Source organism: Coffea eugenioides, chromosome 8 (assembly GCF_003713205.1).
Source record: "Coffea eugenioides isolate CCC68of chromosome 8, Ceug_1.0, whole genome shotgun sequence".
Lineage (NCBI taxonomy): Eukaryota > Viridiplantae > Streptophyta > Magnoliopsida > Gentianales > Rubiaceae > Coffea > Coffea eugenioides.
Window position 1 is genome coordinate 38,859,404 of NC_040042.1, and position 26,114 is coordinate 38,885,517.

The window sequence follows — 26,114 nt, forward strand, 5'->3', positions numbered from 1 at the left end:
GATGGATCCCTTCGTGGACTTGTCTCGAGTACACTGCAGGATCAGTGCAGTGAAGGGTTAATCCATGGAATTATAAGGAGAAAGTTTCATTGAGTTCGTCACTCTACCACCAGTTTAGCAGTTACTCTTCACCTTCGGCGTCTCTGAGTCTGGCTCATTTGTTTATCAATTTTGTTTGTTATTCTGTCAGGCGCATAGAGTCTGCTGAAGTCAAGTCAAACAAGGAGTCCATTATCTTGAGCCTAGCTACTGTCTTCAAATGAGCAGATTTTTTGATCAATTATTTCATTTTTATCTGTCAAATTCAAATTTAAATACTTGGTCATACATACATATAATCTTCGATGTGGAGGTAAGTGGAGAATTGCTATTAATCTTCTTAAAATATATATAATCGTTTATCTATGAAGTTGAAACTACTAATTAAGTTCATATATTTTCAAAAGTTATCTTCTTAAACATATAAAACCATTATATACATGTAATTAGGAATACGAAAGTGATACTTGAACTCCCAAATTACTCTTTTGCATTCGCTGATGGCATTTCATTGAGTGAATAGATTAATGTGAGAAAGGCTAACATAGGAATGCGAATATCACTCATCACTACAAGAAAATTACCATTTAATGACACTCAAAAATGCCTCTTTTTATATGTTTTAGTGACAATTTTTAATCTAATGGCATTTCCCCCGAGTGTCGGCAATATCACTGCCACTATAGTCTAGTGACACTTGAAAAGTGCCACAAAAGAGTTATTACGATAACATTTTAACATTTCATTGTCCTAGGGATATGTGTCATGAGAAGATGCCACAATGTCATTTTTTTTTTTTGGGTACTTGCGAATGCCATCAAGTTAAGTTTTGATACAACTTTAAATGCCACTATTTAAAACTTTCCTGTCACTTTGAAATGCCACTAAAAAATTAAGAAAATAAAAAAAATAATTTGAAATTAAAAATCAAAGTACTCTTATTGATCCGGGTAATTAATTACAACTCAAGAAAATGAAAGTTTCTCCATAAAAACTAGTCACTAACTAATAAATCTAGTAAGAAATTATATGACAACAATCTAAACAAATTCATGCATTTTATAAATGAAACATGTCTAAAGACATTAATCTTTTAAGCTGATAACTTGGAAAAGATCATGTCTTCTTTGCTTCATTAATCTCTCAGATGCTATGTAATCTACATTTAAACAATGCAATGAATATATTACCTTTTCTCAAGGATTAGTTAGTAAAAATATTAACTCAAGATATTAGCAATAGTGGTTGAAAAATTAACAATGATCAAAGTAGGAAGTAAAATGGGGCACCTTGAACTTGCCATAGAGATAGTAAAGGCATTCCAACAAAGAAACCTCAACACTCGCCAATATTTCTAAAATAAAAAAGGAAATAGTACCATCAATTTATATTTAATCCTAAAACTTGAGAAAAAAGAGTAAATCATCTAGTATTTCCTAATGCTTGACCATCTTTGAACCTACAACCACACTTTTTGGTCTGCGTAGAAATTATACATCACAAAACTAGCATCGCTTACAAAGTGAATGGGATGTTGGCACATTTCACCACATAATAATTAACTAATAACAACATGCACTGCACCCTTTTATTACTTTTTGGGGGCATTGCACCAACATAGGATGACTTAATGTAAATGAATTCTAATTGATACTTAGTTGTCTAACCATACCTATCATTACAATTAACACACATTTTTGTTAGAATATGTTAAATAAAGACACTTCATACTATATGAATTTCACTAAAAGTCCTACAATGAGTCCATCCGTCTACGATTATTATTTGATTATGTTTTTGTTAACTGTTCTAGAGATATTTGGGTATTCTATAGTAGTCCTTTTGTGTGTTCCATTGTTGGGAGTTCGGACCAGCATATTTCTATAGATGTCCAAAATCCGTTGATCCCTAGCCCAATTATCATGTCTTTTGTCCATGCAAAGTGTTCAGTGGAGGAGCGCAGAGAATTATGGTTCAACTTATTAAATGATAAGCCTAATTCTATTCCTTGGTGTATTGGGGGTGACTTTAATGTTATTTTGGCTCCTCATGAAAAAAAGGGGGGTCATCCATTTGCTATAGCGGAGAGGGCAGATTTTATGTCTTTCATGAAGGAGGCTGGGTTTTTTGATATAGGCTTTTCAGGACCTAGTTTCACGTGGTCTAACAATCGGAGAGGTAGAGCCCGGATTTCGAAGAGATTGGATAGGTTTTTAATTAATGGAGATTGCTTGGATCGCTCAGACTCCATTTCTATGCTTCACCTGGCAAGACATCCCTTGGATCAAGCTCCACTAAAGATTTCTTTTACAGCTCGATCGGATAATAAACCAAGGCCCTTCTGATTCTTGAATGTCTAGATGACTAAACCAGAACTCTTGGATGTGATTCGACAAGCTTGGAATCAAGAAGTGGATGGATCTCCGTTACGTATTTTATGCTCTAAATTATTGACAACCAGGAGGGCTATTCAAGCTTGGAACAAAAAACATTTTGGGAACATATTTGATGCTGTTCGATCTGCGGAAGATGCGGTTCAATGGGCAGAGGAGGCTGTGGATCATGATGTTTCGGAGGAGTGCCAGGTCGACACGCATTGTCAATTGAAGAACAATTTTGGAGTCAAAAGGCCAAGGTAAAATGGCTTTGACACGGAGATCGAAACTCAAAGTATTTTCATGCGGTAATAAGACAGAGACGGGTTCAAGGAATGATACACCGCATCAAAAAATCTAATGGTGATTGGGTGGAAACAAATGCTGATATAGCAAGTGAGGCAATCAATTATTTCTCTGATCTCTTCACGGGCTCTTTGGAATCGTTTTCTAAAATGTGGCATCTAATTCCGTCCATGATCTTAGAGAAGGACAATGTAAAATTGGAGGTAGGACCTTCGATTGAGGAGGTCTATCGAGTTGTAAGGTCAATGGATGGGGACAGTGATAGATTCACAGGCAAATTTTTTACATACGCGTGGGAAGTGGTCGCCCAAGATGTCTACAAGGCGGTACTTAGTTTCTTCTGTGGTGCAGAATTGCCTCGATTCATCACCTCTACTTCCATTATATTAATTTCAAAGATGCCAAACCCTCAGGATTTTTCTCAATTTAGGCCCATCAGTTTGTGTAACTTCTTCAACAAGGTGCTATCCCGTATCTTAGCAGATAGAGTGGCTTGTGTACTGCCAAAAATTATCTCTCCCCAGTGGACAGGTTTTGTCAAAGGTCGTAATATATCAGAAAACTTTCTGCTTGCTCAGGAGGTAATATCGGGTATTGGGAAAAAGACTAGAGATGGCAATGTGGTAATGAAGCTTGATATGTCTAAGGCATATGACTGGGTGGCATGGGGTCATATTATTGGTATTCTGAGGAAATTTGGATTCAGGGAAATATTTATTGATTTTGTATGGAGATTGCTATCTAATGTCTGGTTCTCGGTCATTATAAATGGGTCTTCGTATGATTTTTTTAAGTCTACGAGAGGACTCCGTCAGGGTGACCCACTATCACCTGCGTTATTCATTATAGGAGGTGAGGCGTTGTCTAGAGGTTTGAATAACCTTGTCATGCAATCGAGTTATGTGGGTTTCAAAGTCCCGTATGCATGTCCTCATATAACTCATTTGGCTTTTGCGAATGATGTTCTCATATTTTCAAACGGATCCTCTTATTCTTTAAAAGCTATCATGCAGGTGTTAGAGGTGTATCAAAGGTGTTCGGGACAGCTGATAAATGTGGAAAAAAGCAGCTACTTAGCTCATTCGTCAATGTCAATGGCGAGACGACGGGTGATCGAACGTATCACTACATTTGCCCGGAACTCATTTCCCATACGTTATCTAGGCTTCCCAGCTCTATTTTGGAAGGTGCAAATCATCACATTTTGGGGAAGTATGTCAATCTATTCTAGCAAGGATTATGTCATGGAAATCAAGACTGCTCTCCTTTGGAGGCAAGATAGTGCTAATTAAGCATGTACTGGCATCAATGCCAGTACATCTGATGTTAGCTACAGTGATACCGGGTAAGGTATTTAGAACTATTGAACAAGCTCTCTTGAACTTTCTATGGGGATCATCAATCGAGGAGTCCAAGTTTCACTGGATATGGTGGTCTCACATGTGTTATCCGGTAGAGGAGGGAGGAGTAGGCTTCCGAAGGATACAGGACGTCTATACAGCCTTCTCATTCAAACTTTGGTGGAATTTCAGAAAAGGGTTGTCGTTGTAGGCTATGTTCATGAAAGCAAAATACTGTAGGCATCTCCATCCTTGTCAGGTAGAACTCAGGGCAATGGACTCGGCGCTCTGGCGGAAGATATTGAATGTGAGTCGACAAGTAGAGCTCTCTATGCTATGGGTAGTCAAATACGGAGCATGTCATTTTTTGTACGACAATTGGTTGGGGGATGGTGCTTTGTTCCTCCGAGCAACGGTTGTCCCAAATTTATTGTTCGAAAATTTCATTATCAATGGGCATTGGGATGTAAATATGTTATGTCAGACATTGCCAAACGAAATGGTGCCCTCCATTCTAGACCACCCTGTCCCGGAAGAAGCTATGTTTTCAGAACCGGACCGGATAGCGACTCGGCCGAGGTCAGGGGTCAGGGGTCAATGGGTTCGACCGGGGGTCGATAGGGGTCGAACCGGATGACGTCATAAATAAAAATTATTTAAAAATTAAAATATTATATATATAATATCTAATAATATATTTATATTAATAAAGGTATATCCATATATATTTGATGTTTCAAATATATTTAACAAGAAAATACAAAGAAATTAGAACAATCAAGTAGCAATTTATATTATTTAATAAATATTAACAAGTTTAGAATTAAAATTATGAATTTAATTGAAAAATAACATCAAATTTTAGGACAATATTTATAAAGTATCAAATATTTGAGGTATATCAATAAGTTTTAACAATTTAGGGGGTCAAAACATAATATTAAAAAGTTTGAATTTTTTTAAAAAAAGTTACTGTTGAACCGGAAAAACCGGTTTTTTCCCGGTCAAACCCGGTTTTTTACCGGCTTTGACCGGGTTTTAAATTTCCGGTTTTTAAATGTGACTCGGACCGGCTACCTTGCCGGTTCCCGGTTCGACCGGCCGGTCCGGTCCGAGTTTGAAAACAGAGGGAAGAAGGGGGTGAAGCCTAAGTGATTTGGATGTCCACGACTTCTGGAAAATTCTCTCTAAATTTAGTTTTTCGGGATATTAGACAAGCCCATAACACGTCGATGGTATTTGAGAGGATTTGGCATCCTAGGCTTCCTTTGAAAGTTTCATTTTTCATGTTGCGATTGTTGATGGGGATTACACCCCCTTTACCAGGCCCGCTCATCAAAATTTTGATAATACTCGAGTATATCATGGCAATATTACACGAGTAATGTCGACCAAGATCTCTCCAATAGATCATACTCTACGAATATCTCATGGTTCGCTAACGAGTTTGGGCGTCCCCCGAATACGAATACGAATCCAAATAAGAATATAAGTCGATGAGCAACGCTCGAATCGACGATTCCAAATAGGAATTACAAATACGAATCACAAACACGAATCACAAATTCGAATCACATCCACATTTGATGCGGATACGGGTGTGCAATAATTAACTTCAACCTTGGGTCAAGGATCCTTTGGTCCACATTGACGGTCCGATGACAAGATCAAGAACCAAGAAGGTGAAGGAAGCTTTACGAGCCTTGATCATTCACCATACAAGCAAGGAACAAGCTAAGTTTGAAGATTTGATGGATCATGAAGTTACTTTGTTCACTTGTACGTTTGAAGTAATGGAGTGATCTCATACTTGTTAGCTTAGTTGGTAGTTGTTTTAAGACTGTCCCGTTTAGTAGTTGTTAAGCGTTGAGTATTTTATTACTTATCGGGCCTTATCGGAAAGCCTTAAAGAGCTAGCTCTTTAAGCTCTTTTATGCGGACCGAATCTCTTCCAGGTTTATGTGGGCCGGATTTTGCCCTAGTTTTAGCCTATAAAAAGGCACCTCTTGTAAGAGTAAAAGACAGATTATTACAACCAGAAATCGTGAGAAATTTCCTTCAAGTTCTTAATCGAACTTACTCTTGAATTCTTGAGTTCATGGCTTAGGATTCAAATCAGACTTTATCGATTAGCTTGTTCCCTAATCGTGGTGTCGCTTCATCCATCCTTATTTGCTTAAGGTTGCTAATTACCTTTGTGTGTCAGAGGTCTTGAGTTCATGAGAACAATCGAGTTCAATTTCTGTTGGGAGAAAAGATCCAACTCTGATGATCACAAGGTTGGGAGGTTCTAGGAGGGTCTTCCCCTAGGGTTGCCTATATCAACATTACTATGTACAAATCGGATATAAATTCTCACAGCAACATACGAATATAATTTCATTTGAAAGAGAACGAGTGCTGTAAAGTTCACCCTTGTCTCAAAATTTCAAATTCATATAACGGATAAGAAACAGATAACTACTTAACAATAAGTTTATGCACTTGACACTCACCAATCAAAATATGAGCATGAGTGTGCAATTAAGCCTTTAGGTGGTCCTCACGAGATCCTCTTGAAAGTCTCCTTGAGCACCTGAGCAATTAGTAATTGATAATGAACCATCACTCATAAGACCCAACTGTCATGAAAGATCGTACACTGGTACAATCTAGAAGATATCACAAAAACGAGCATTAATTTCTTTGTAAATCGAGTTCAAATGTGGGGTTCAAAAACCCAAGAAAAATCTAACTTTTATCCTTAAAAATCATTGGATGGAAACAAGTAAGTATGATATCATATAAATAAATTTTCAGATGAACGATAAAAATCGAAGTGAAGAGGCCACGTCACAATCCGATCAAGAATTTTCGATTTTTGGGGCATTCTTTGAAAAATCATAACTCACTCCTTGAATGTCCAAAATTGGAAAACATGGTATCATTGGAAACTACTTCCAAAGTACTAAAAGTTCTTAGAAGATAATTTTCCATGATTCCAAACGGAAGGTATCCAAAAATTAGCTCAAAGTTGCTGTTCTGGGGCATTGAAGACAGGTTTAGGTTGGTTTTTGGTCAATTTTGAAAATTTGGAAAAATTCACTTGATCCGAACTAACCTCTGAAATTTGGAACTTTATTAGAGTTACAATCCAAGTTCAAAACAAAATAAATAGAATGAGATTCAGAGTTTTGAGCACCAAGATATGGTAGCGCAAATTTACTAAGATTTCCTTGTTAATCAAGGGTTTTTCCAAACTCAAATCAGGAATTTTGGAAGTTTAGTTGAGCAGTGAAACGACTCCAAATGGTACCAAATTTAGTAGTATAATACTACCATATAGGGACTATTTCTCTGAAAAATTTCATAGAAAAATACGTACGGAAAGATGGTTAACAAAACCACTAAAATTCTAAGGAGTTCCAAGGCAAATCTGCCTTGGACTTCTGTTTTTCCGTTTTCAAGCATTTGGCCAAGGAAAATTCCTCAAACATGGTTCATTAGTGTAGACAAGGTCTAATAATCATCCAAGATGTGTTTGTACGTGATTTACACCAAAACTTTCAAATAGCAAGACCCAAATCAATATTGGTTACAATCTGCCCATAATGAGGGTTTTCGCCTACAGAGTTGGTTTCGAAATCTTGTCATAATTTACTCAATTGAATTCAGAATTGAGCATGGTTGGTGGCGTTGAAAACTAGATTCATAAGACTACAAGTTCATAGGAGAAATCATTTTCAAAATCTGTTCACAACTTGATTATTTTTGAGTATTAACTCGCTGTTCAAAATAGGGTTCCAGTGTACATGAGAAACAGGCCAGTCATGTTTAAATAATTGGCACGGACTGCTCAAGTGGAATCAAAATGTGCCTTTTATACCATTAGAAAGCTGAGAATTTCTAGTTTCCAGTGCCACAAATGGCACTCGATTTTGACATTGGAGTAAAAAGTTATAGCCAAAAGAAAAAGACTGCCCATTTTCCATTTTACGGGTTACGGGAACCATTTTCCAGTTTTCTAAGTTTTCGAAATCAACATATTTAGGAGACCAAATCATGTTATTTTTCAATAAAACTTTTTGCACACTCAATATAACATGTAGAAAACATAAAAAAGTCATTAGAACCTCAAAATTTCGCACCAAAGTGCTCGAACAATATAGGGGCAAAATGATCACTTTTGGTTATTGCACCACCTTGAGTTTCTATCAACAACCCAACATTAATCCACTAGTTTAGGCACTAAATAAACATTATTACCAGCGAAACAGCACAAATCAGTCCATATATCCAAGGTGGGAGTTCATAGAGCCCACACAACTATTTTTCCAACATAAACAAGCTACCCATATGCATGCATGAGTTTAAATGCGCTCTACTACTTCCATAAATCAAGTTTCCAAGGGTTGATCATTTCTTACTTGTTTAGATGAACCAAGCAGAAATTTCGGTCCAAATGTGCTCAAGAAAAACCACGGACAGTAGCTCCTTTTCTTAGCTAGATGTAATCTCCAAGTGATGAGCTAACTACGGTTGAAATTTGAGGTGAAATGATGAAGGTTTAGTGAAGAAATTTAGAAGAATATCAAATCCCACCAAGCACATGCCACTCTCTCAAATTGGAAAGTTGTAAAATTCACTCACCTATCTTCGGTATAGTCTAAGGCGGCGAATATATTGGTCATTCTCTCTAACCAGTTTTCAGCTGCCTCGGGATCGGGCTCTCCAGTGAACTTAGGCGGCTTAAACTTCAGGAATCTCTCCAAAGCCCTATCTTCCCCTCTATCCTGACCTCCGGGCTGGTTAAGTGGTCCTGGACCCTGTCTCTCGGCTAACCGCTCAAGGGTATCAGTCATCCTATTAATGGCAGTAGTCATTTGGTTAACCTCTATATTCTTTTGTCCTTGGGTCGGTCCAGTTGCCGATCCTTGTTCATCCCCTTGAGAATGGGATTGCCTAGACCCTCGCCCACGACCTCATCCACTCCTTCGTCCTTCCATAATTTTAATGGTGCCTAATGCAAGAAATAACAGTGATCACACGAGGAATTTCTTAAAAAAAGAGTTGATCTTGAAAACATCAGAGATAACAAAAATTAACATGTATTAATACTTTAAAGTTCATGCAATTTAGCAAGTCGAGGGGAGGGGGAAGAGTATTACAAAAATATAGCATGCAAGTGCCACAATAGAACTTTTAGTCATGTACGACTAAATTAAAGTCAAGCGCCTCAAAAGTAGGCCACACAATTAAACAAAAATACCATGGCCTTGGCTCTAGTATCACCCCCAACTAAGTCAATCCTTTATAACACTGGTAGGTTTGATCTTCTCGTTCATTTCCAACTCATATCAGGCACTATGATCCTACTAAGTTACATAGGACGATCCATCCATCTTTCTCTACCTCCCTCTTTCAATTATTGTGCCACCTTAGCCAAATGACTATTGATTTTTCTATAACTATTCACGTGAAATATTGATTCGTTCTTTTCCCCGCAAATGGAGATCTCAAGTTCTTAATATTGCCCTCAACTCTTAAGCTTTCGGGTACAAGAATCCGAAATAAAATAATTCACATCTCGAGTTAGCCAGTCCCAAGAATAAATCACCACATTTGAGATTATTACCCAACATACATATCTAATCTTCCCTAAGTATCAAGATAAGGAATTTATACCTATCACATTCATGATTTATAACTTACACTCTAAAAGAGTACTTAAGCCTTTATTCATTCGTATGATAAGCACCATAACACCATTTGGCCCAAACTCACCCCACGCAGATACCATGCGAAGCGGCTCTGATTTTTATCCCAACAAGTGGTCACTTAACTTTCAAACCAGTCCCACAGTCCGGCATCCTAAACTTCAAGCCTAGGATAAACTACAAGGATCTGAAGCCTAAGCTCCAATACCAACTGTGACGCCCCCATTTCTCCCAAGGGCGAATCCAAGGGCATCCGCGGGATGCCTGCCCAACTCTCGCCCGGGCTCCAGACAAATCGATTCAAGTTTATCGATACTTAAAAATTAATACAAGCCAAATAAAGAAAAGTCGCTTCCATAATCAGCCATCCAAGGCTCACACCACGAGTTCAAAATACATCAGTTATTCAATCCTTACATCAAGTTTCCAAAAGATACATCAGTTCCCCAAACTATACAACAATCACAAGTCCAGCCAAAACATTTGAAACCCTAATACCAAAATATATCAAAAGGGGTTCCTCCGAAGTTCAATTTTTCCATTCCTGTTAAGGAAAACAAACTAATGAGATGAGCCAATACTCAGTGAGGCCAAGAAACACACATGCAAACACATAATCCAAGCAGTAACAACACTTACATTGTAAGTAAAGCTATTAACTTTGAATAATTCACATTTTGATTAGGAAAATTAAACAGAAACAATTCAAGGATATTGTAGCTCTCAGGAGTTAAATTCCACGTAGTCGAGTTAAAGTCTTGATCACAACTCATGTTGACACTCCGTCAACCACATAAGTATCAAATCCATAGATACATCACTTTTTTTCGAATCCCGTCACCATTACACCCCCTTTACTCGAGTATCATGGCAATACTACACGAGTAATGCTGAGCAAGATCTCTCCAATAGATCATCCTCTACGAATATCTCATGGTTTGCTAAGCTTATCGACCAAGCCCATGCTGGCTCAATTCGCAAAGTTAACCAACGACTTTGGGCGTCCCCCGAATATAAATACAAATACGAATATAAGTCGATAAACAACGCTCGAATCGACGATTCCAAATAGGAATTACAAATACGAATCACAAACACGAATCACAAATTCGAATCACATCCACATTACTATGTACAAATCGGATATAAATTCTCATAGCAAAATACGAATATAATTTCATTTGAAAGAGAACGGGTGCAATAAAGTATACCCTAGTCTCAAAATTGCAAATTCATAAAACAGATAAGAAACATATAACTATTTAACAATAAGTTTATGCACTTGACACTCACCAATCAAAATATGAGAATGAGTGTGCAATTAAGCCTTTAGGTTGTCCCCACGAGATCCTCTTGAAAGTCTCCTTGAGCACCTAAGCAATTAGTAATTGATAATGAACCATCAATCACAAGACCCAACTATCATGAAAGATCGTACACTGGTACAATCTAGAAGATATCGCAAAAACGAGCATTAATTTCTTTGTAAATCGAGTTCAAAGGTGGGGTTCAAAAACCCAAGAAAAATCTAACTTTTATCCTTAAAAATCATTGGATGGAAACAAGTAAGTATGAAATCATGTAAATAAATTTTCAGATGAACGATCAAAATCGAAGTGAAGAGGCCACGTCACAATCCGGTCAAGAATTTTTGATTTTTGGGGCATTCTTTGAAAAATCATAACTCACTCCCTGAATGTCCAAAATTGGAAAACATGGTATCATTGGAAAATGCTTCCCAAGTTCTAAAAGTTCTTAGAAGACAATTTTCCATGATTCCAAACGGAAGGTATCCAAAAATTAGCTCAAAGTTGCTGTTCTGGGGCATTGAAGATAGGTTTAAGTTCGTTTTTGGCCAATTTTGAAAATTCGGCAAAATTCACTTGATCTGAACTAACCTCTGAAATTTAGAACTATATTAGAGTTGCAATCCAAGTTTAAAACAAAACAAATGGAACAAGATTCGGAGTTTTGAGCACCAAGATATGGTAGCTCAAAATTACTAAGATTTTCTTGTTAATCAAGGGTTTTTCCAAACTCAAATTAGGAACTTTGGAAGTTTAGTTGAGCAGTGAAACGGACTCAAAATGGTACCAAATTTAGCAGTATAATACCATCATATAGGGACTATTTCTCTGAAAAATGTTGTAGAAAAATACGTACGGAAAGATGGTTAACAAAACCACTAAAATTCTAAGGAGTTCCAAGGCGAATCTGCCTTGGACTTCCGTTTTTCCGTTTTCAAGCATTTGGCCAAGGAAAATTCCTCGAACATGGTTCATTGGTGTTGAAAAGGTCTAATAATCATCCAAGATGTGTTTGGTAGGTGATTTACACCAAAACTTTCAAATAGCAAGACACAAATCAATATTGGTTACAATCTGCCCATAATGAGGGTTTTCGCCTACAGAGTCGGTTTAGAAATCTGGTCATAATTTACTCAATTTAATTTGAAATTGAGCATGGTTGGTGGTGTTGAAAACTAGATTCATAAGACTACAAGTTCACAGGAGAAATCATTTTCAAAATCTGTTCACAACTAGATTATTTTTTAGCATTAACTCGCTGTTCAAAACAAGGTTCCAATGTACACGAGAAACAGGGCAGTCATGTTTAAATGATTGGCACAGACTGCTCAAGTGGAATCAGAATGTGCATTTCATACCATTGGAAATCTGGGAATTTCTAGTTTCCAGTGCCATAAATGGTACTCGATTTCGACATCGGAGTAAAAAGTTATAACCGAAAGAAAAAGACTGCCTGGGCAGTTACGGGAACCATTTTCCAGTTTTCTAAGCTTTCGAAATCAATATATTTGGGTGACCAAATCATGTTATTTTTCAATGAAACTTTTTGCACACTCAATATAACATGTAAACAATATAAACAAGCCATTAGAACCTCAAAATTTTGCACCAAAGTGCTCGAACAAAGCAGGGGCAAAATGGTCACTTTTAGTTATTGCACCACCTTTAAACATTAATCCACTAGTTTATCCAACATTAATCCACTAGTTTATGCACTAAATAAACATTATTACCAGCTAAACACCACAAATCAGTCTATATATCTAATGTGGGAGTTCATAAAGCCCACACAACCATTTTTCTGACATAAACAAGCTACCCATATGTATGCATGAGTTTAAATGCGCTCTACTACTTCCATAAATCGAGTTTCCAAGGGTTGATTGTTTCTTACTTGTTTAGATGAACCAAGCAGAAATTTCGGTCCAAATGTGCTCAAGAAAAACCACGGACAGCAGCTCCTTTTCTTAGCTAGATATAATCTCCAAGTGTTGAGCTAACTACGGTTGAAATTTGAGGTGAAATGATAAAGGTTTAGTGAAGAAATTGAGAAGAAATTGAGGCTGTTTTACTCTTCCTCTTGGTCGGCTCTTTGGAGCAGAAAAAGAAGAGCTAATGCTGAAGGTAAGCTTCCGTGAGAAGCTTTATAAGTTGTGGCCAAAAGTTGCCTCAAAGTCAACTAGGAATAGTGCACGCACGCGCGCGTTTTGTGCTCGATTCCTTGTAAGTTTGTTGCACTAGTGCACTAAACCTCTAATGCACTTACATTCATATTATCATTATTCACTCTTAGTAGTCCCAAAATAAAAATCTAAGGTCCTTCAATTAATCGCGCGCGTAAAAATGCATACTTCCAATTTATACGCGATAGAGCGAAATCTATAAGAAATTCTTATAACGATAATATTACTAACTAATAATTGAGCACTTAAGCATATAAATATCTATTTTGAGACTAATGTACAAGTCTCCAATTTTTCAAACTTATTGTATCCTCAACTCAATTATTTACTCCAATCGCGTATTCACTTTTTTCACTTAGTGAGCCTTCAGAAATTAAATTTTGAAACGAAACCACTCTAAAAATATAAGTAAGTCATATATCAATGTAATTAGGTCTCAAGCGGTTAGAAAATAATATTCAGAATAAATGGTCACGTAAATAATTACGTGAGCTAGAATTTGGAGTTTAAAATTAGATAAATTTTGTGAGTCCTCACGTGAGTCGAGTTTTAACTCCTCAAATCTCAAATTAACTTTTCTTAATCTACTATTGATCATTCTTACTTCTCCAAAATTAATACACTCTCGATTTAAATATAGCCTTGAAAAACGTGTACCCATTGTTCCGAACTGAACGAGTTTTCGAAAAGTAAATTTTCTAACAAAACGCTTTAAAAACATAAGAGAGGCGTTTTCCATATAAATGGATTTTAAGTAGTTGAATTATATAATTCGAAGAAAATGAGTGCATAACTATTTAAATAAACTAGTAATAAATGACAAAAATAAGAAAATTTTCGGATCCTCACAGCAGTTAGTAAAAATATTAACTCAAGATATTAGCAATAGCGGTTGAAAAATTAACAATGATCAAAGTGGGAAGTAAAATGGGGCACCTTGAACTTGCCATAGAGATACTAAAGTGACAGGTTGTCGAGCCTGTGCAATAATAAATACCTGATCAAACAAAAGTTAATTTCTATAGATAGTGATAAGCAGGGTCGAATCCATAGGACTGGGCATATTTGTCTCTTTCGGAGTTCAAACTAACAATGGAGGGTTTTTGTAGCAATGACAATGACTAAGCAGTTCGAATAAAATCAAATAGCTAACTAAAAAGTAAACGACAATTCACTAAAATTAGATTAATGATAACTAAAGTTCTAGACAAGAAATAACTTCAACAATAGTTCACCTAATTGATTATCGATGCAAAGGCAATTCCAATTATTTACTAATATATAGGTTATAACTGCCAACCAAGCGATGACAGTCAACCCTTCCTTACTGTGTCGGTGATTAAAGTACGCCCGTTAACCACTACTCTAATTGAGAAATAATTCTAGGTACTCCCGTAAGATTTAATTACCCAATTGCCTTACGTATTAGAGGAGCCCTGTTCTAACCAAATAACGCACTACCAGGGTTATTTTATGTTAGCCCGCATATTCCCCTGACACAAATCCAATCATGCAAATTGTCATTATTTCAGGGCAATTAAACAATTACAGATTTAACGCCCCATTTGACAATAGATTACTAAATTAAATAATTATCCGGATCCAAGATAATCAATTAATTGAATAACCATGAACACTGTGATCAGAGAATATGCGAATATCAATAAATAAAAGAAAAAGATAAAATTAAATCGATCTCACAATTTTTAGGCGAACCAAAGCCTCAGTTATTCCTTGACTAGAAAAGGAAGTTTAGTTCATCTTTAACGAATAAAGCCGACAAGAGATCCAAGCAACCGTAGCGGCCATTGACTCCGAAGTTGAGAAAATTCAATTCGGTTTGGCAATGAAGGAAAAGTCAAGATTACAAAGAATGCCCAATTGCTTTTCTTTGCCTTCACATCCGATGGAAGCAAAAGCACAATAAGCTGAAAAGAGGAAAAGTCAAAAGAAAAGCTAAGCTAGAAGTCCTATCATACGATGAAAGAAAAACTACCCAAGAAAAGTCAATGGAAAGCTATCTAATATCTAGTTCCTATTGCTACTGTGCGGCGTCCGTGGCCACGAAGAGACCGAAGAAGACTCCAGCCTTTTTATCCTCTTTCCATGTTGTCTTCCGCCAAATTACCAAAGAGGGTCACATCCTCATATTTCAAAAATGCCCCTGGACGTCTGCTACTTGAATTCTTTTCCGATGACTGTCAAATTGGCCTTGGTTGTGGTAATTTCGTTCTACTCCCTAAAATAAATGCAAATTATAAAAAGTGAGTAGAATTTAATAATTGATTCACATCATGTCAGGTAATAGGGAAAATTAATAATAAAATAAATGATAAAATCGTAACCTATCAATTCTCCCTACACCTAAACCCTACTTGTCCTCAAGCATAAGAACAGTAAACAAATACCAATATTTGACAATAGCTATTGCTCCACCTATCATATTGCCAAGATACCAAGAAAAATATATCAAGCATCAGTGATCAAAACCAAAGAAACATCATTGCGGTTAACTTCTAAACCACAAACTCCTCTAATTGCAGGTTAACTAATCTAAGAAGAAGGAATGACGCACAACATTTATCAGCAAATGGTCCAACTATTAACCAACATCTCAACATTAAATCCATAAATCGGTAGGCTGACTTTTATTATATAACAACACAACATTCATTTTTTTTCATGTTTTTCTATTTTTCTGTTTTTTTTAATAGTAACACAAGACATAGTCCCTGGCCATTGGAGCTTTTTTACGCGAACTCCGATATTTGTCAAATGAAAGAGCCCGGTTACTCAGTTCCTATCGCACATGACCACGCACCCATAGCAATTACTACTTTTTGACGTGAGAATCGATACTTTTGGTGAAGATCCCCGGTTACTTGGTAGTAAATACTAGCGGAGTACAGTCAACTCTTATTCACAGCTAAATAACACAAACAATTCAAAATAACACAAAAATCAAAAGAAAATTTGCATTAGCTAGCCTTATTTTCAAACATGAAGAATTAAGGTTAATAACCGGACCAATTCACATGAAAATGCCAACAGTTATTCTCTATGCCAAGGAAAGTTAACCAAAAATTATAAAAGTCACACAGTCGTCGATATTCACCATAGAGATATTCTTAGACTCAACCATATCTACTTGATACACTTCCATTACTAAAACTTAGCAATAGCAGAAATAGATGCAACAATCCAATATCAAATTTTGGCATCACATACGATCTAATCACTAAAAAGAAAAAAAGATTGACAAATAACAAACTAAAAAGAAAGCAAAACATCTAAAAAAATAAAAAGTAGAAAAACTAGCACAGGTGCCCTCCCACACCAAGATCCTACATTTTCCTCAATGGAAGAATTAAAGCAATTAAAGCGAAGAGGACAACGAAACTTCCCTCTCGAGTGGCTACGAGGTAGGCGGTAACGGTAAAGGAAAACCGATGTGGTGGAAGTACGCGTCTAAATTCTTCACTGGTTGTCGAGGGAAAAAGTAGGAATGGATGCTGGGGAGAGGGTGGCGCGCGAAGTAGATGCGACGGCTGGTGGTAGAGGTTGCGCGATTGGAGTGAGAGAGATTGGAGCAGTGGCGCACAATGGTAGAAAAGGAGGAAGAAAGAAGAACAAGAAAGAAAGAAAAGAAAGAAAAGAAGGAAAAGAAGGAAAAAGAGAAAGAGAAAGAAAATTTTTTTTTTTAATTTGCATCTTGAAGATCTAAGCCACGGTTAAACAAAAGATTCTTTTTTTTCCTTTTCGAATTAATTTATTATTCATCTTTTTTAAAAAATTTATTTTATTTTATTATTTTTTTAAAGAAATTTTTTTTCCAAATTCGAAATTAGAGATAAAAAGGAAAGCGAAATATTTCTTGAGGTTTGAAAACTTATCTTTCCCGCAAAAATAATGCGGGCATGTCATGAGGGCTCGAACCCTTTTGGTGATGAGCTTTCCATACGACTTGACTCGAGCGCATCATGAGGGCCAGAATCCTTCTGATCATGAGCTCTCCATATGACTTGACGCGGGCGCGTCATGTCAGAGAGATACCTACGAATCATCAAAAACAAGAATTGAAGCCCGAACTCAGTCAAACTCAAAGAAAACATATTTAAACTAACAAATAAAATCGAACAAATAACTAAAAGAAATTGAGTTGCCTCCCAATGAGCGCCTTTCTTTAATGTCTCTGGCTAGACATTGAACACTATTCTTCAATCTGGGTGTAACTCAATTTTCCTTGTAATCGATAGCCCTCCTCCAGGATCCAAATAGCCTTTAAGTGCAGCCTTCTTTATTAATTTCCTACTCCTTTTCAATAAATAAAAGAAAAAGATAAAATTAAATCAATCTCACAATTTTTAGGTGCACTAAAGCCTCCATTGTTCCTTAACTAAAAAAGGGAGTTTAGTTCATCTTTAATGAATAAAGCCCACAGGAAATCGAAGCAACCATAGCGGCCATTGACTCCGAAATTGAGAAAATTCAATTCGGTTCGGCAATGAAGGAAAAGTCAAGCTAGATTACAAAGAATGTCCAATTGCTTTTCTTTGCCTTCACATCCGATGGAAGCAAAAGCACAATAAGACGAAAAGGGGAAAAATCAAAAGAGAAGCTAAGCTAAATGTCCTACCATACGAAGAAAGAAAAACTACCCAAGAAAAGTCAAAGGAAAGCTATCTAATATCTAGTTCCTACTGCTACTGTGCGGCGTCCGCGGCCATGAAGAGACCGAAGAAGACTCCAACCTTTTTATCCTCTTCCGCCAAATTACCAAAGAGGGTCGTGTCCTCATATTCCAAAATTGCCCCTGGACGCCTGCTACTTGAATTCTTTTCCAATGACTGTCAAATTGGCCTTGGTTGTGGTATTTTCGTTCTACTCCCTGAAATAAATGTAAATTACGAAAGTTAATAGAATCTAATAATTGATCCACATCAGGTCAGGTAATAGGGGAAATTAATAATAAAATCGTAACCTATCATAAAGGCATTCCAACAAAGAAACCTCAACACTCGCCAATATTTCTAAAATAAAAAAAGGAAATAGTACCATCAATTTATATTTAATCCTAAAACTTGAGAAAAAGAGTAAATCATCTAGTATTTCCTAATGCTTGACCATCTTTGAACCTACAACCACACCTTTTGGTCTGCGTAAAAATTATACATCACAAAACTAGCTTCGCATGCAAAGTGAATGGGATGTTAGCACATTTCACCACATAATAATTAACTGATAACAACATGCACTGCACCCTTTATTATTTTTTAGGGGCATTGCACCAACATAGGATGGCTTAATGTAAATGAATTCTAATTGATACTTAGTTGTCTAACCATACCTATCATTACAATTTAACACACATTTTTGTTAGAATATGGTAAATAAAGACACTTCATACTATATGAATTTCACTAAAAGTCCTACAATTATGTTTTCTAAATGCTAAGTAATATTCTTTCTTTTCCTGGCCTACTGATTGTGCTTTACATTTCCAAGGTTTATGCGAAGAACATCATACTACCTCTCTTAGTCAAGTAATACAATTCTTCCCTTTCTTGGGACAAATTTCCAAAAGCATCTCTAAACCTAGCTTGGCAAAAAAAAAAAAAAAAAGAGATCATGTTATTAACACTATGAAAGTACAATGATACAATGATTGTGAAAGAAAGAAGATTTTAACACTAGAGTAATCAATACAACTACTCAAAGGAAAGAAAAAAATTGAAATAACTGATATTTCTTATCTTAGAATTGTACCCATAATCACACAAGATAAAATGATAAAATAGACAAAAACCTATAAACTATTGTTTTGTTCTATGGAATTTAGAGAGGACAAAAAGTACCTTTAATGATTTCTTGTGATGGTAGATAACAATGGAATTGAGATGCTAGATTATAGGGTTTGTGGATAAAGACTTGTAGAGAATGCAAGATTGAAAAAATTTTAGTGAGTTTCAATGTTTGAGGGATTTACTTTGATACTTATCAGTTAAGAGAAGGAGTAAATCAAGAAAGGAAACCTCATCAATTAGGCAAGAAAATCTCATCCACTTGGCAAACTGTGTTTTTATTTTCATTTTTTTTAAGAAAATGCCAGTAAAACTTATGATCTAATGACATTCAAGTGCCATTGATTGTTAAAATTGACTTCATGCCTTGCTGGTTTAATTTAATACTACTTTCTCGAGAATAGAGACAAAAATTAAAAGAAGAGAATAAATTTCTTTTCAAAAGTAAAATATTAAAAAATCTATTTTTTTCACATAATTTCTTTATAGTTTTCAAAGTCTCTTCACTTCCTTTTGCGATTATATCGAGTTGAACTATTTAATTTTTTGTTCAACTCGACTACACAAAAAATGTAGTCTATCCTTTTTTTCAAAATATTTTAGAAGGGGAATGGTGAAATTTAAGAAATGAAGGAGAAAAAAAATTTCAACTTTAACTATGAGATCAATATCTCAGCAATACAATTTGTTATTACTTGCAAGACATTTATTATTACTTTTAGTTATTTTCATTTCCTTTTCTTTTAGAGTAGGGCGGATGAGGTAGCACCGCCATGGTGGCAAATTGAAGCACGGCAGTGGCACTATCAACTATCCCACCAAATGCTGACCCCGGCCACCACCATCCGTCGTGATTACCAATTCAAAAAGAAAGAAAAAATTATATCACTTCATAAGCAGCCCGTATTAGCATGATGTTAAATGCATTACGGGCACTAGTACCCCACCATGTTCAATTTAAGCCACAAATAAAGAGGGGACCGATTGATAATCTTTCCTAATAACTGAAAATTCCTCTTGGAGTTAATTCCATGCTGCATCATGTAATTATACTTAAATTCCTATTTTGGCACCTAAACGAAATGGAAATCGGGTTTTCCATTTTTGAAATATACGAATTTGGTCCGAATTCGATTATGAATTTTCTGAATTTGAAATCAAAAACTGTAAGAGATATCCCATAGGGGTTACTTTGCAAGATTATCATCTACAGGGTCCTTACTGACGGTTTCTGCAACCTTGTAACAGATATTTGTTCCTATATTCACCTTCTAATTATACTTTTGTTATCCCAACTTCAACCCGAAATGCACATCAAGTTCATAACCAATGGAGCAATCAATATATGACATGAGAGCTATAGAATCCAAGAGAAACATGTTGGAAATCATGGGAACAACTTCATGGTTTGTGAACTTGCTATGAGTACGGTTATGGGAATAACTTAATTTCTTTGTTCGCCATTAAAGATGACATTTTATCATATGCTTAGTGTGGTACCCAGGATCATCCTCCTCAAGATGATCTCTCCCGGCCACTTTCTAATCTGAGTAGTCATCTTGTAGTTTAGATATCCAGTGAGACGAGGACATTCACAACAAGAAGTGATTGATGTGACACCTTACAAGCTTTTGCAGGTCTATGCTCTTGCACTAGTAGATCTAGACTCGACCTATAGCTGCATCCGGTCCTATCAATGCGGCCCAAAACCCAAGGACACCTCTCACGTTTCACTATAAATACCCATCTTTTCTTAGACCCCAGAGGTAACTGTTTCTTAATTCTCATAGGTAACTTTGTCTGAGCTGTTAACTCTTGCTAACTTAAGCATCGGAGCCAAATTAGGGGAATACTCCACCTCTGCTTTTGATATCATACAGGAAATCCGAACTAGAGTTCGTCGATCTCCGGTCTTCTCAAGAGTTTCGACCGTGAGTCTACAATTGGCGCTGTTTGTGGGAAGTGAAGTAAATACAGTTGCTCTACTCTCTCATGACTAAGACTTGCTCTAATCGTGGAAACAAGAACCCCTGAACTTTTGGGAGCCGTATAGCCGATCCAAGGGATCATGACATACCAGAGAATTCACAGCCTCATGGAGAGGTCATAGCTCGAGTGGCCGAGTTTGTGGCCTCCAGTCCAGGGTTTTTTGAAGAGATTGTTAGGCATATGAAAGGTAAGAATAGAGGCGAATCTGCTCAGAGATAGCCTGAAGAGTCTTCTTTGTCTTCTTTCGAGGGTGACTCAGATGACCATCACGTACTCCAAGAGGAAGAAGGAAAAGAACCTTTCTAAATTGCAAGGCAAAGTGCATTCTAAAGTTTCCTCAGTTTTCGAGAGCACTGCTCAAGAACCCATTCAAGAGGGATGACACAAGTGAACGGTCTAGATACAGATCGGCCCTTTACGGAGATAACATGCCCCCTTCACCCCTAACATTAACGAAGAAGTTTTTCCAGCGAACTTCAAATTCCCAAATGTTCCATTCTATGATGGAAAAGGTGATCATGAAGACCAAGTCCATGCCTTCTTATCGGCATTCAGACTGTATGGGATCCCCAACGCAGCGATGTGTCGGGCGCTTCATCATTTCGTTAAGACTTAGTAGTTGAGCAATTTAATGGCTAGTCTTCTCATGCACGGTATGCACCGATCTTTAGAATCGGCATAGTATGCAGGGGCAAACACCACCCCCAAGTTTTTGAGATTTTTCTTTTAGCTCCTAGGAAATTTTATAAATTTTCATTAAAAATCTCTCTCTTGCACCCGTAGATTATCAGTTTTCAGTGTAATTCTATGATTATGGCATGTATGTTTTTTTTTCCTCTTCTAGCGCTTAGCTATTCAATCTTGATATCTGATTACAGCTCAAAATTTTGTTATCACTGCCTTCTTTCAACAAAAAATAATAATAAATTTAGTGACATGAAACACAACAATGAAGCTGCGTATTCATTACTGAATCGAAATATGCATTAGTTATTTATTAATAGGGTTATTATTACTTTACCTCTTAACATTCGGTGTCACTATCAATTTCTCCCTTAACGTTACCTTTTAATCACTTTACTCTCAAGACTAATGGTCAAATTTAACAGAGTTTGTTAATTAAAGTGAAAAGATACATTTAACCCTTAAAATTATTATCACTTTACCCTCATAAACTATAGTCTCATTATTAATTTATCCCCTAAAGTTTTTTTTAGACAATTTATCGCACCATTAAACCAACTTAGCCAGTTAAAGAACTCTAGAAGAAAGTACTTTTTTTTTGTATAATAAAAATAATAAAAAATTTAGAATAACTCTTCTTCTTTTTAGTATCAAGAAAAAAATATCAAATTGTTAATCTATTTCTTCTTAATAATCTTATTAATATTGAAAAAAAAAGATGTGGAGGAGGAGGGGGGAGGGAGAGAGAGAGAGAGCTGAATTCTTTTTTAAAAAAATACAAATAAGAAAAAATTCCGTACTTTTATTATTTTAAAATTTTTCATTTTTTGTTTACCACCAAATTTCAATCCTAATCTCGATAACCTTAAAGTAATATGATAATGTTAGACTCTTCTTTATTTTCTTTCTTTGCAAAATCTAATTTTCTATCTCCTTCTTTCCTATCTCCTTTTCTTTTCCTAGCATTAGTAAGTGTGAAAAAAGAAATTTGAGAAATCCTTTTATTTTTACGTTTTTGGATCCCTTAAAGTGAAAAAAAAGGAAGAATAACCTTTCCAACTATTTCATTTTTTAATTATATATAAAAATGGTAAATATATTTTAAAAATTTTGACCATACTAGTTAGATAAACGATGAGATAAAATGCTTAGAAAATAATGTTAAGAATTAAAGCGATTGTATCATTATAATTTCAAGGGATAAAATGGTAATAACATTATGATAATGCTATAAAATAAAGAGGTATTTTCGTCTAAAATTTCTTAACATGTTGAGTTGAATTACTTATGAAGGTGAACTAACTAAAAGATAATATTATGGGATAAACTGATAGTAGTGATATAGTTTAAGAGAGTAAAGTGATAATAACCCATATTAATATGACTACTCATTTCTCTATTCTTCTCATTCATACAATCTTAAGGGCAAAAAGTTGACTATTCTCTAATCTCAGACTCTGAAAAGCAATCATATTTGATCAGGATGTAAATTGAAATACCCATATACATACTATTGCTGCTAAGATGTGTGATATTTGCACTCTTAAATTAGCCTCTCATATTGAAATTCACTTACTGAATAAAAGGCCATATATGAGTGTGAGTGGCAAATTTGGGAGTGGAAATATCACTTTTTTGTGTCTAATTAGATGCACGTATTGGTTTTATATGTTTAAGGAGAAAACTTTTGAATATATACAAAATTAATTATTAGATTCAACTTCACATATAAAAGATCCCATGTATTTAGGACCAAGTACATAAATTTGAAATTTGGCAGATAAAAAATTGAAATAATTAATTATTGAATAGATCACATGTATTTAGTTTTGAAAAAAAAAATTTCTTGGCATAGTAAATAGAATTTTGAATAAATCAACATGTAATGCTAATGCAATTAATAACAAGTTGAACTTCACAGATTAACAACAAAATAGCAAGGTCAAAAATATTTAAAGAGGAAAACTTTAAATTTTTGATAAAACAAAAGTTAGGTGTACAATTCAATTTCATTAAATCTAATGGAGCATAATAAAGATCTTCAATGAAAATTTTTTAAATTTCATAGGGACTAAAAACAATAAAAAACTTGGCTGTCCCCGCAGCTTCCCGCCGCCCCTGAAAAATTGGCCACATGCATGGTTTATTGCCCCACTCAAAACGAATGATTGGCATTCTGAAAGATTATTTTGCTGATGTCCATGAAAAGAATTATGTGACATCCTATAAAACTGATGGGGACAAATATTCAAAGAATTTATTGTAATTATTATTATTAGAATAGGAAAGGAGAATCTCTTATCCATCGGTCCCCTCCTCTTTGTCTGCATTGAACAATGTTCTGTAGTATAAGCAGGAATGATTGTACAATCTAAACTAGTATAGCTAAAAATCAACCAAACAACTGAACCACTAACAATACTTAAAAAGGAAACCACCAGCCTTTGGCCACCACCTAACTTGGTGAGGTGGGTGTGTTGTGCACCCGTTTAGTCCGGTGGTGGTTCAGTCCCTTTCGAGTTATTCTTGGACCTCCTTAGATTCGCCCCCCTCCCCCTTAGTGTAAGATAAATTAGGTTATATAAAGTTGTCGTGTCCGCCAAGAAAAAAAAATACTTAAAAACGAAACCAGGTACCATTACATCTTTGTCACAGTAGATTGACATATACAATTTGATATCAAAGTAGAGAACAAACTAAACAAGGATTTATTTAATTATGGCAACATAATGGATGGAACTCCCAAGCTGCAGAAGACATACGTAAAAACATCAGAGCAACAAATATAGATCACTTGGGAGGCGTTAACAAGTTTCTGTACTATATTTAGTGCTTCGGAACCCAGACAATGTGATCCTCAGGAAGGAAATGGCAGATTGGAACAGTTCCTGGCTTCACCTTCAGCAGCTGAAAAGCCAAATGCTTTGGGTTCCATGCTGATGTATCCCGGTGACAAACAGCTACAGCCTTGACTTTTGCTCCATCGGCACCAACTAAATTAACCATATATGCATCTGTGTCCTGTGTGGTGTGGCAGTAGAAAACTGCGTAGAAATAGTTTTGCCTGTGGCAAGAAACTATTTCTTTATCGTTGTTGTTCAACTTGGAAACAGACACAATACCATATTTCTGGACTTTTGGATCTGTTTTCTGTGCTTCGTTAGAAATTGCTAGAACATCTTTGCCCAGCTTTGAAGTAGTGAAATCAACCATTGATTCGAGAGAAGTCGCACAATACTTGTCTTCCCCTTTCATTGCAGGCACCTCGCATTCTGCTATCGTTTCCTTAATAATTCCAGGATCTTGTGATTGTGGATTCAGTGAGTATTTGTTCAAAATTTCAGGAACAGATTTTGACAAGAAGGGAATCGAATTAGCAACCTGGCGGGGCAGGAAAGCCGTAGTACTTTTCACTGATTCAACAAACTTCATATTCATGCTTGAGCCGCGATTGAGGTCCATTTTCAAGAAAAAGACTTTCACTTTTGGGTCAATATGGAGCTCATCTTCAGTAGGATTTCTACCATAGATACTGATTCGATATCTGACACCACATGTTTTAAATAATGGGATTGCGTCTGGTCTTAACCTGACCCTTTCCGGCAACTTCCCTGTATGTATTGGATGAGCAACAAATTAGTACAACATATAAATCCGGCCAGCTTTTATTTCTGGTAATGGACTACAATGTCCCTGCGCAAATTCTTCCTGCAATATCCCCCTTTTTAAGATCCTTGTCATACGCTTGCTCATGATTAATGGAAGAGTAAAATTATTAAAAGAAAAGCATGTTAGCTCTTTTTCTTTTCTTTTTTTTTTAACACGGTACAAGAAAACCCCTGTAATTATTGAAGTACTTTTTCTTTTTGTTTTGTTTTAAGTGAAACTAGAAGTTTTCTATTACAATTTCTCCTTTTTTTTTAAGGTTTTTGAACTTGATGAGTGTCTTTCAATTCCCCCAGAATCTAAGGGAAGCAAACAAAGACTCAACTCGAGCAATAGAAGCAGAGTAAATGGTAGACATAGGAAAGGACCATTTCTGAGACAAACCATCTTTTAGGAGGTCTCTAACAACTTTGGGCATAGGAGTGTTTGGAAGCTCGGATTTCCAATAAGCTTCAAGATCTGCATGGTTTGCCCCAACTCCTAGCCGAAATATATTTCACGATACGGAAAAAGAGTTGTGCATTCAGTTTGTACACTATCGAAAGTGCGTGCAAATTATCTATCTAAAAATTAACGTAGCTTAACTTTTTCAGTAATGTATACTCACAAAAAGAAAAGAGAGAAAGTAGAGGAGCTTGAGAAATTCCATAATAGTTTATGCGCACGAGCCACGGTAGGCTGCTAGTATGCAAGACGGAGTGAAGATAGTACTAAAGGCCAATATATTT

General features: G+C 36.0%; 3 protein-coding genes across 4 annotated transcripts in view; 1 reads left to right on the top strand and 2 right to left on the bottom strand.

Annotated features, from left to right (window-relative positions):
- The window catches only part of LOC113779069 (UPF0481 protein At3g47200-like), a 94,317-nt gene that overhangs the window by 51,103 nt on the left and 17,100 nt on the right, over window positions 1-26,114 (bottom strand). The window lies entirely within an intron of this gene.
- LOC113780719 lies at window positions 1,962-2,678 on the top strand. The gene is made up of 2 exons (XM_027326498.1): window positions 1,962-2,306; window positions 2,400-2,678. Exons 1-2 carry the CDS (start codon window positions 1,962-1,964, stop codon window positions 2,676-2,678), a joined length of 624 nt encoding a protein of 207 aa, XP_027182299.1.
- Window positions 24,337-26,073, bottom strand: LOC113779071 (BURP domain protein RD22-like). The gene is made up of 3 exons (XM_027324499.1): window positions 25,994-26,073; window positions 25,771-25,870; window positions 24,337-25,331 (listed from the first exon to the last, which is right to left on the bottom strand). The coding sequence occupies exons 1-3, from the start codon at window positions 26,033-26,035 to the stop codon at window positions 24,547-24,549; spliced, it is 927 nt and encodes a 308-aa protein (XP_027180300.1). The 5' UTR covers window positions 26,036-26,073; the 3' UTR covers window positions 24,337-24,546.

Excerpts from the sequence above, each read along its gene's own strand:
- LOC113780719 (XM_027326498.1), top strand. The coding sequence starts at position 1,962 with ATGTCTTTTGTCCATGCAAAGTGTTCAGTGGAGGAGCGCAGAGAATTA. Across the intron at positions 2,307-2,399 it reads CCATTTCTATGCTTCACCTG|ATGACTAAACCAGAACTCTT; the intron begins GCAAGACATCCC and ends TTGAATGTCTAG.
- LOC113779071 (XM_027324499.1), bottom strand. The coding sequence starts at position 26,035 with ATGGAATTTCTCAAGCTCCTCTACTTTCTCTCTTTTCTTTTT. Across the intron at positions 25,871-25,993 it reads ACTTTCTCTCTTTTCTTTTT|CTAGGAGTTGGGGCAAACCA; the intron begins GTGAGTATACAT and ends AATATATTTCGG. Across the intron at positions 25,332-25,770 it reads TAGAGACCTCCTAAAAGATG|GGAAGTTGCCGGAAAGGGTC; the intron begins GTTTGTCTCAGA and ends CAATACATACAG.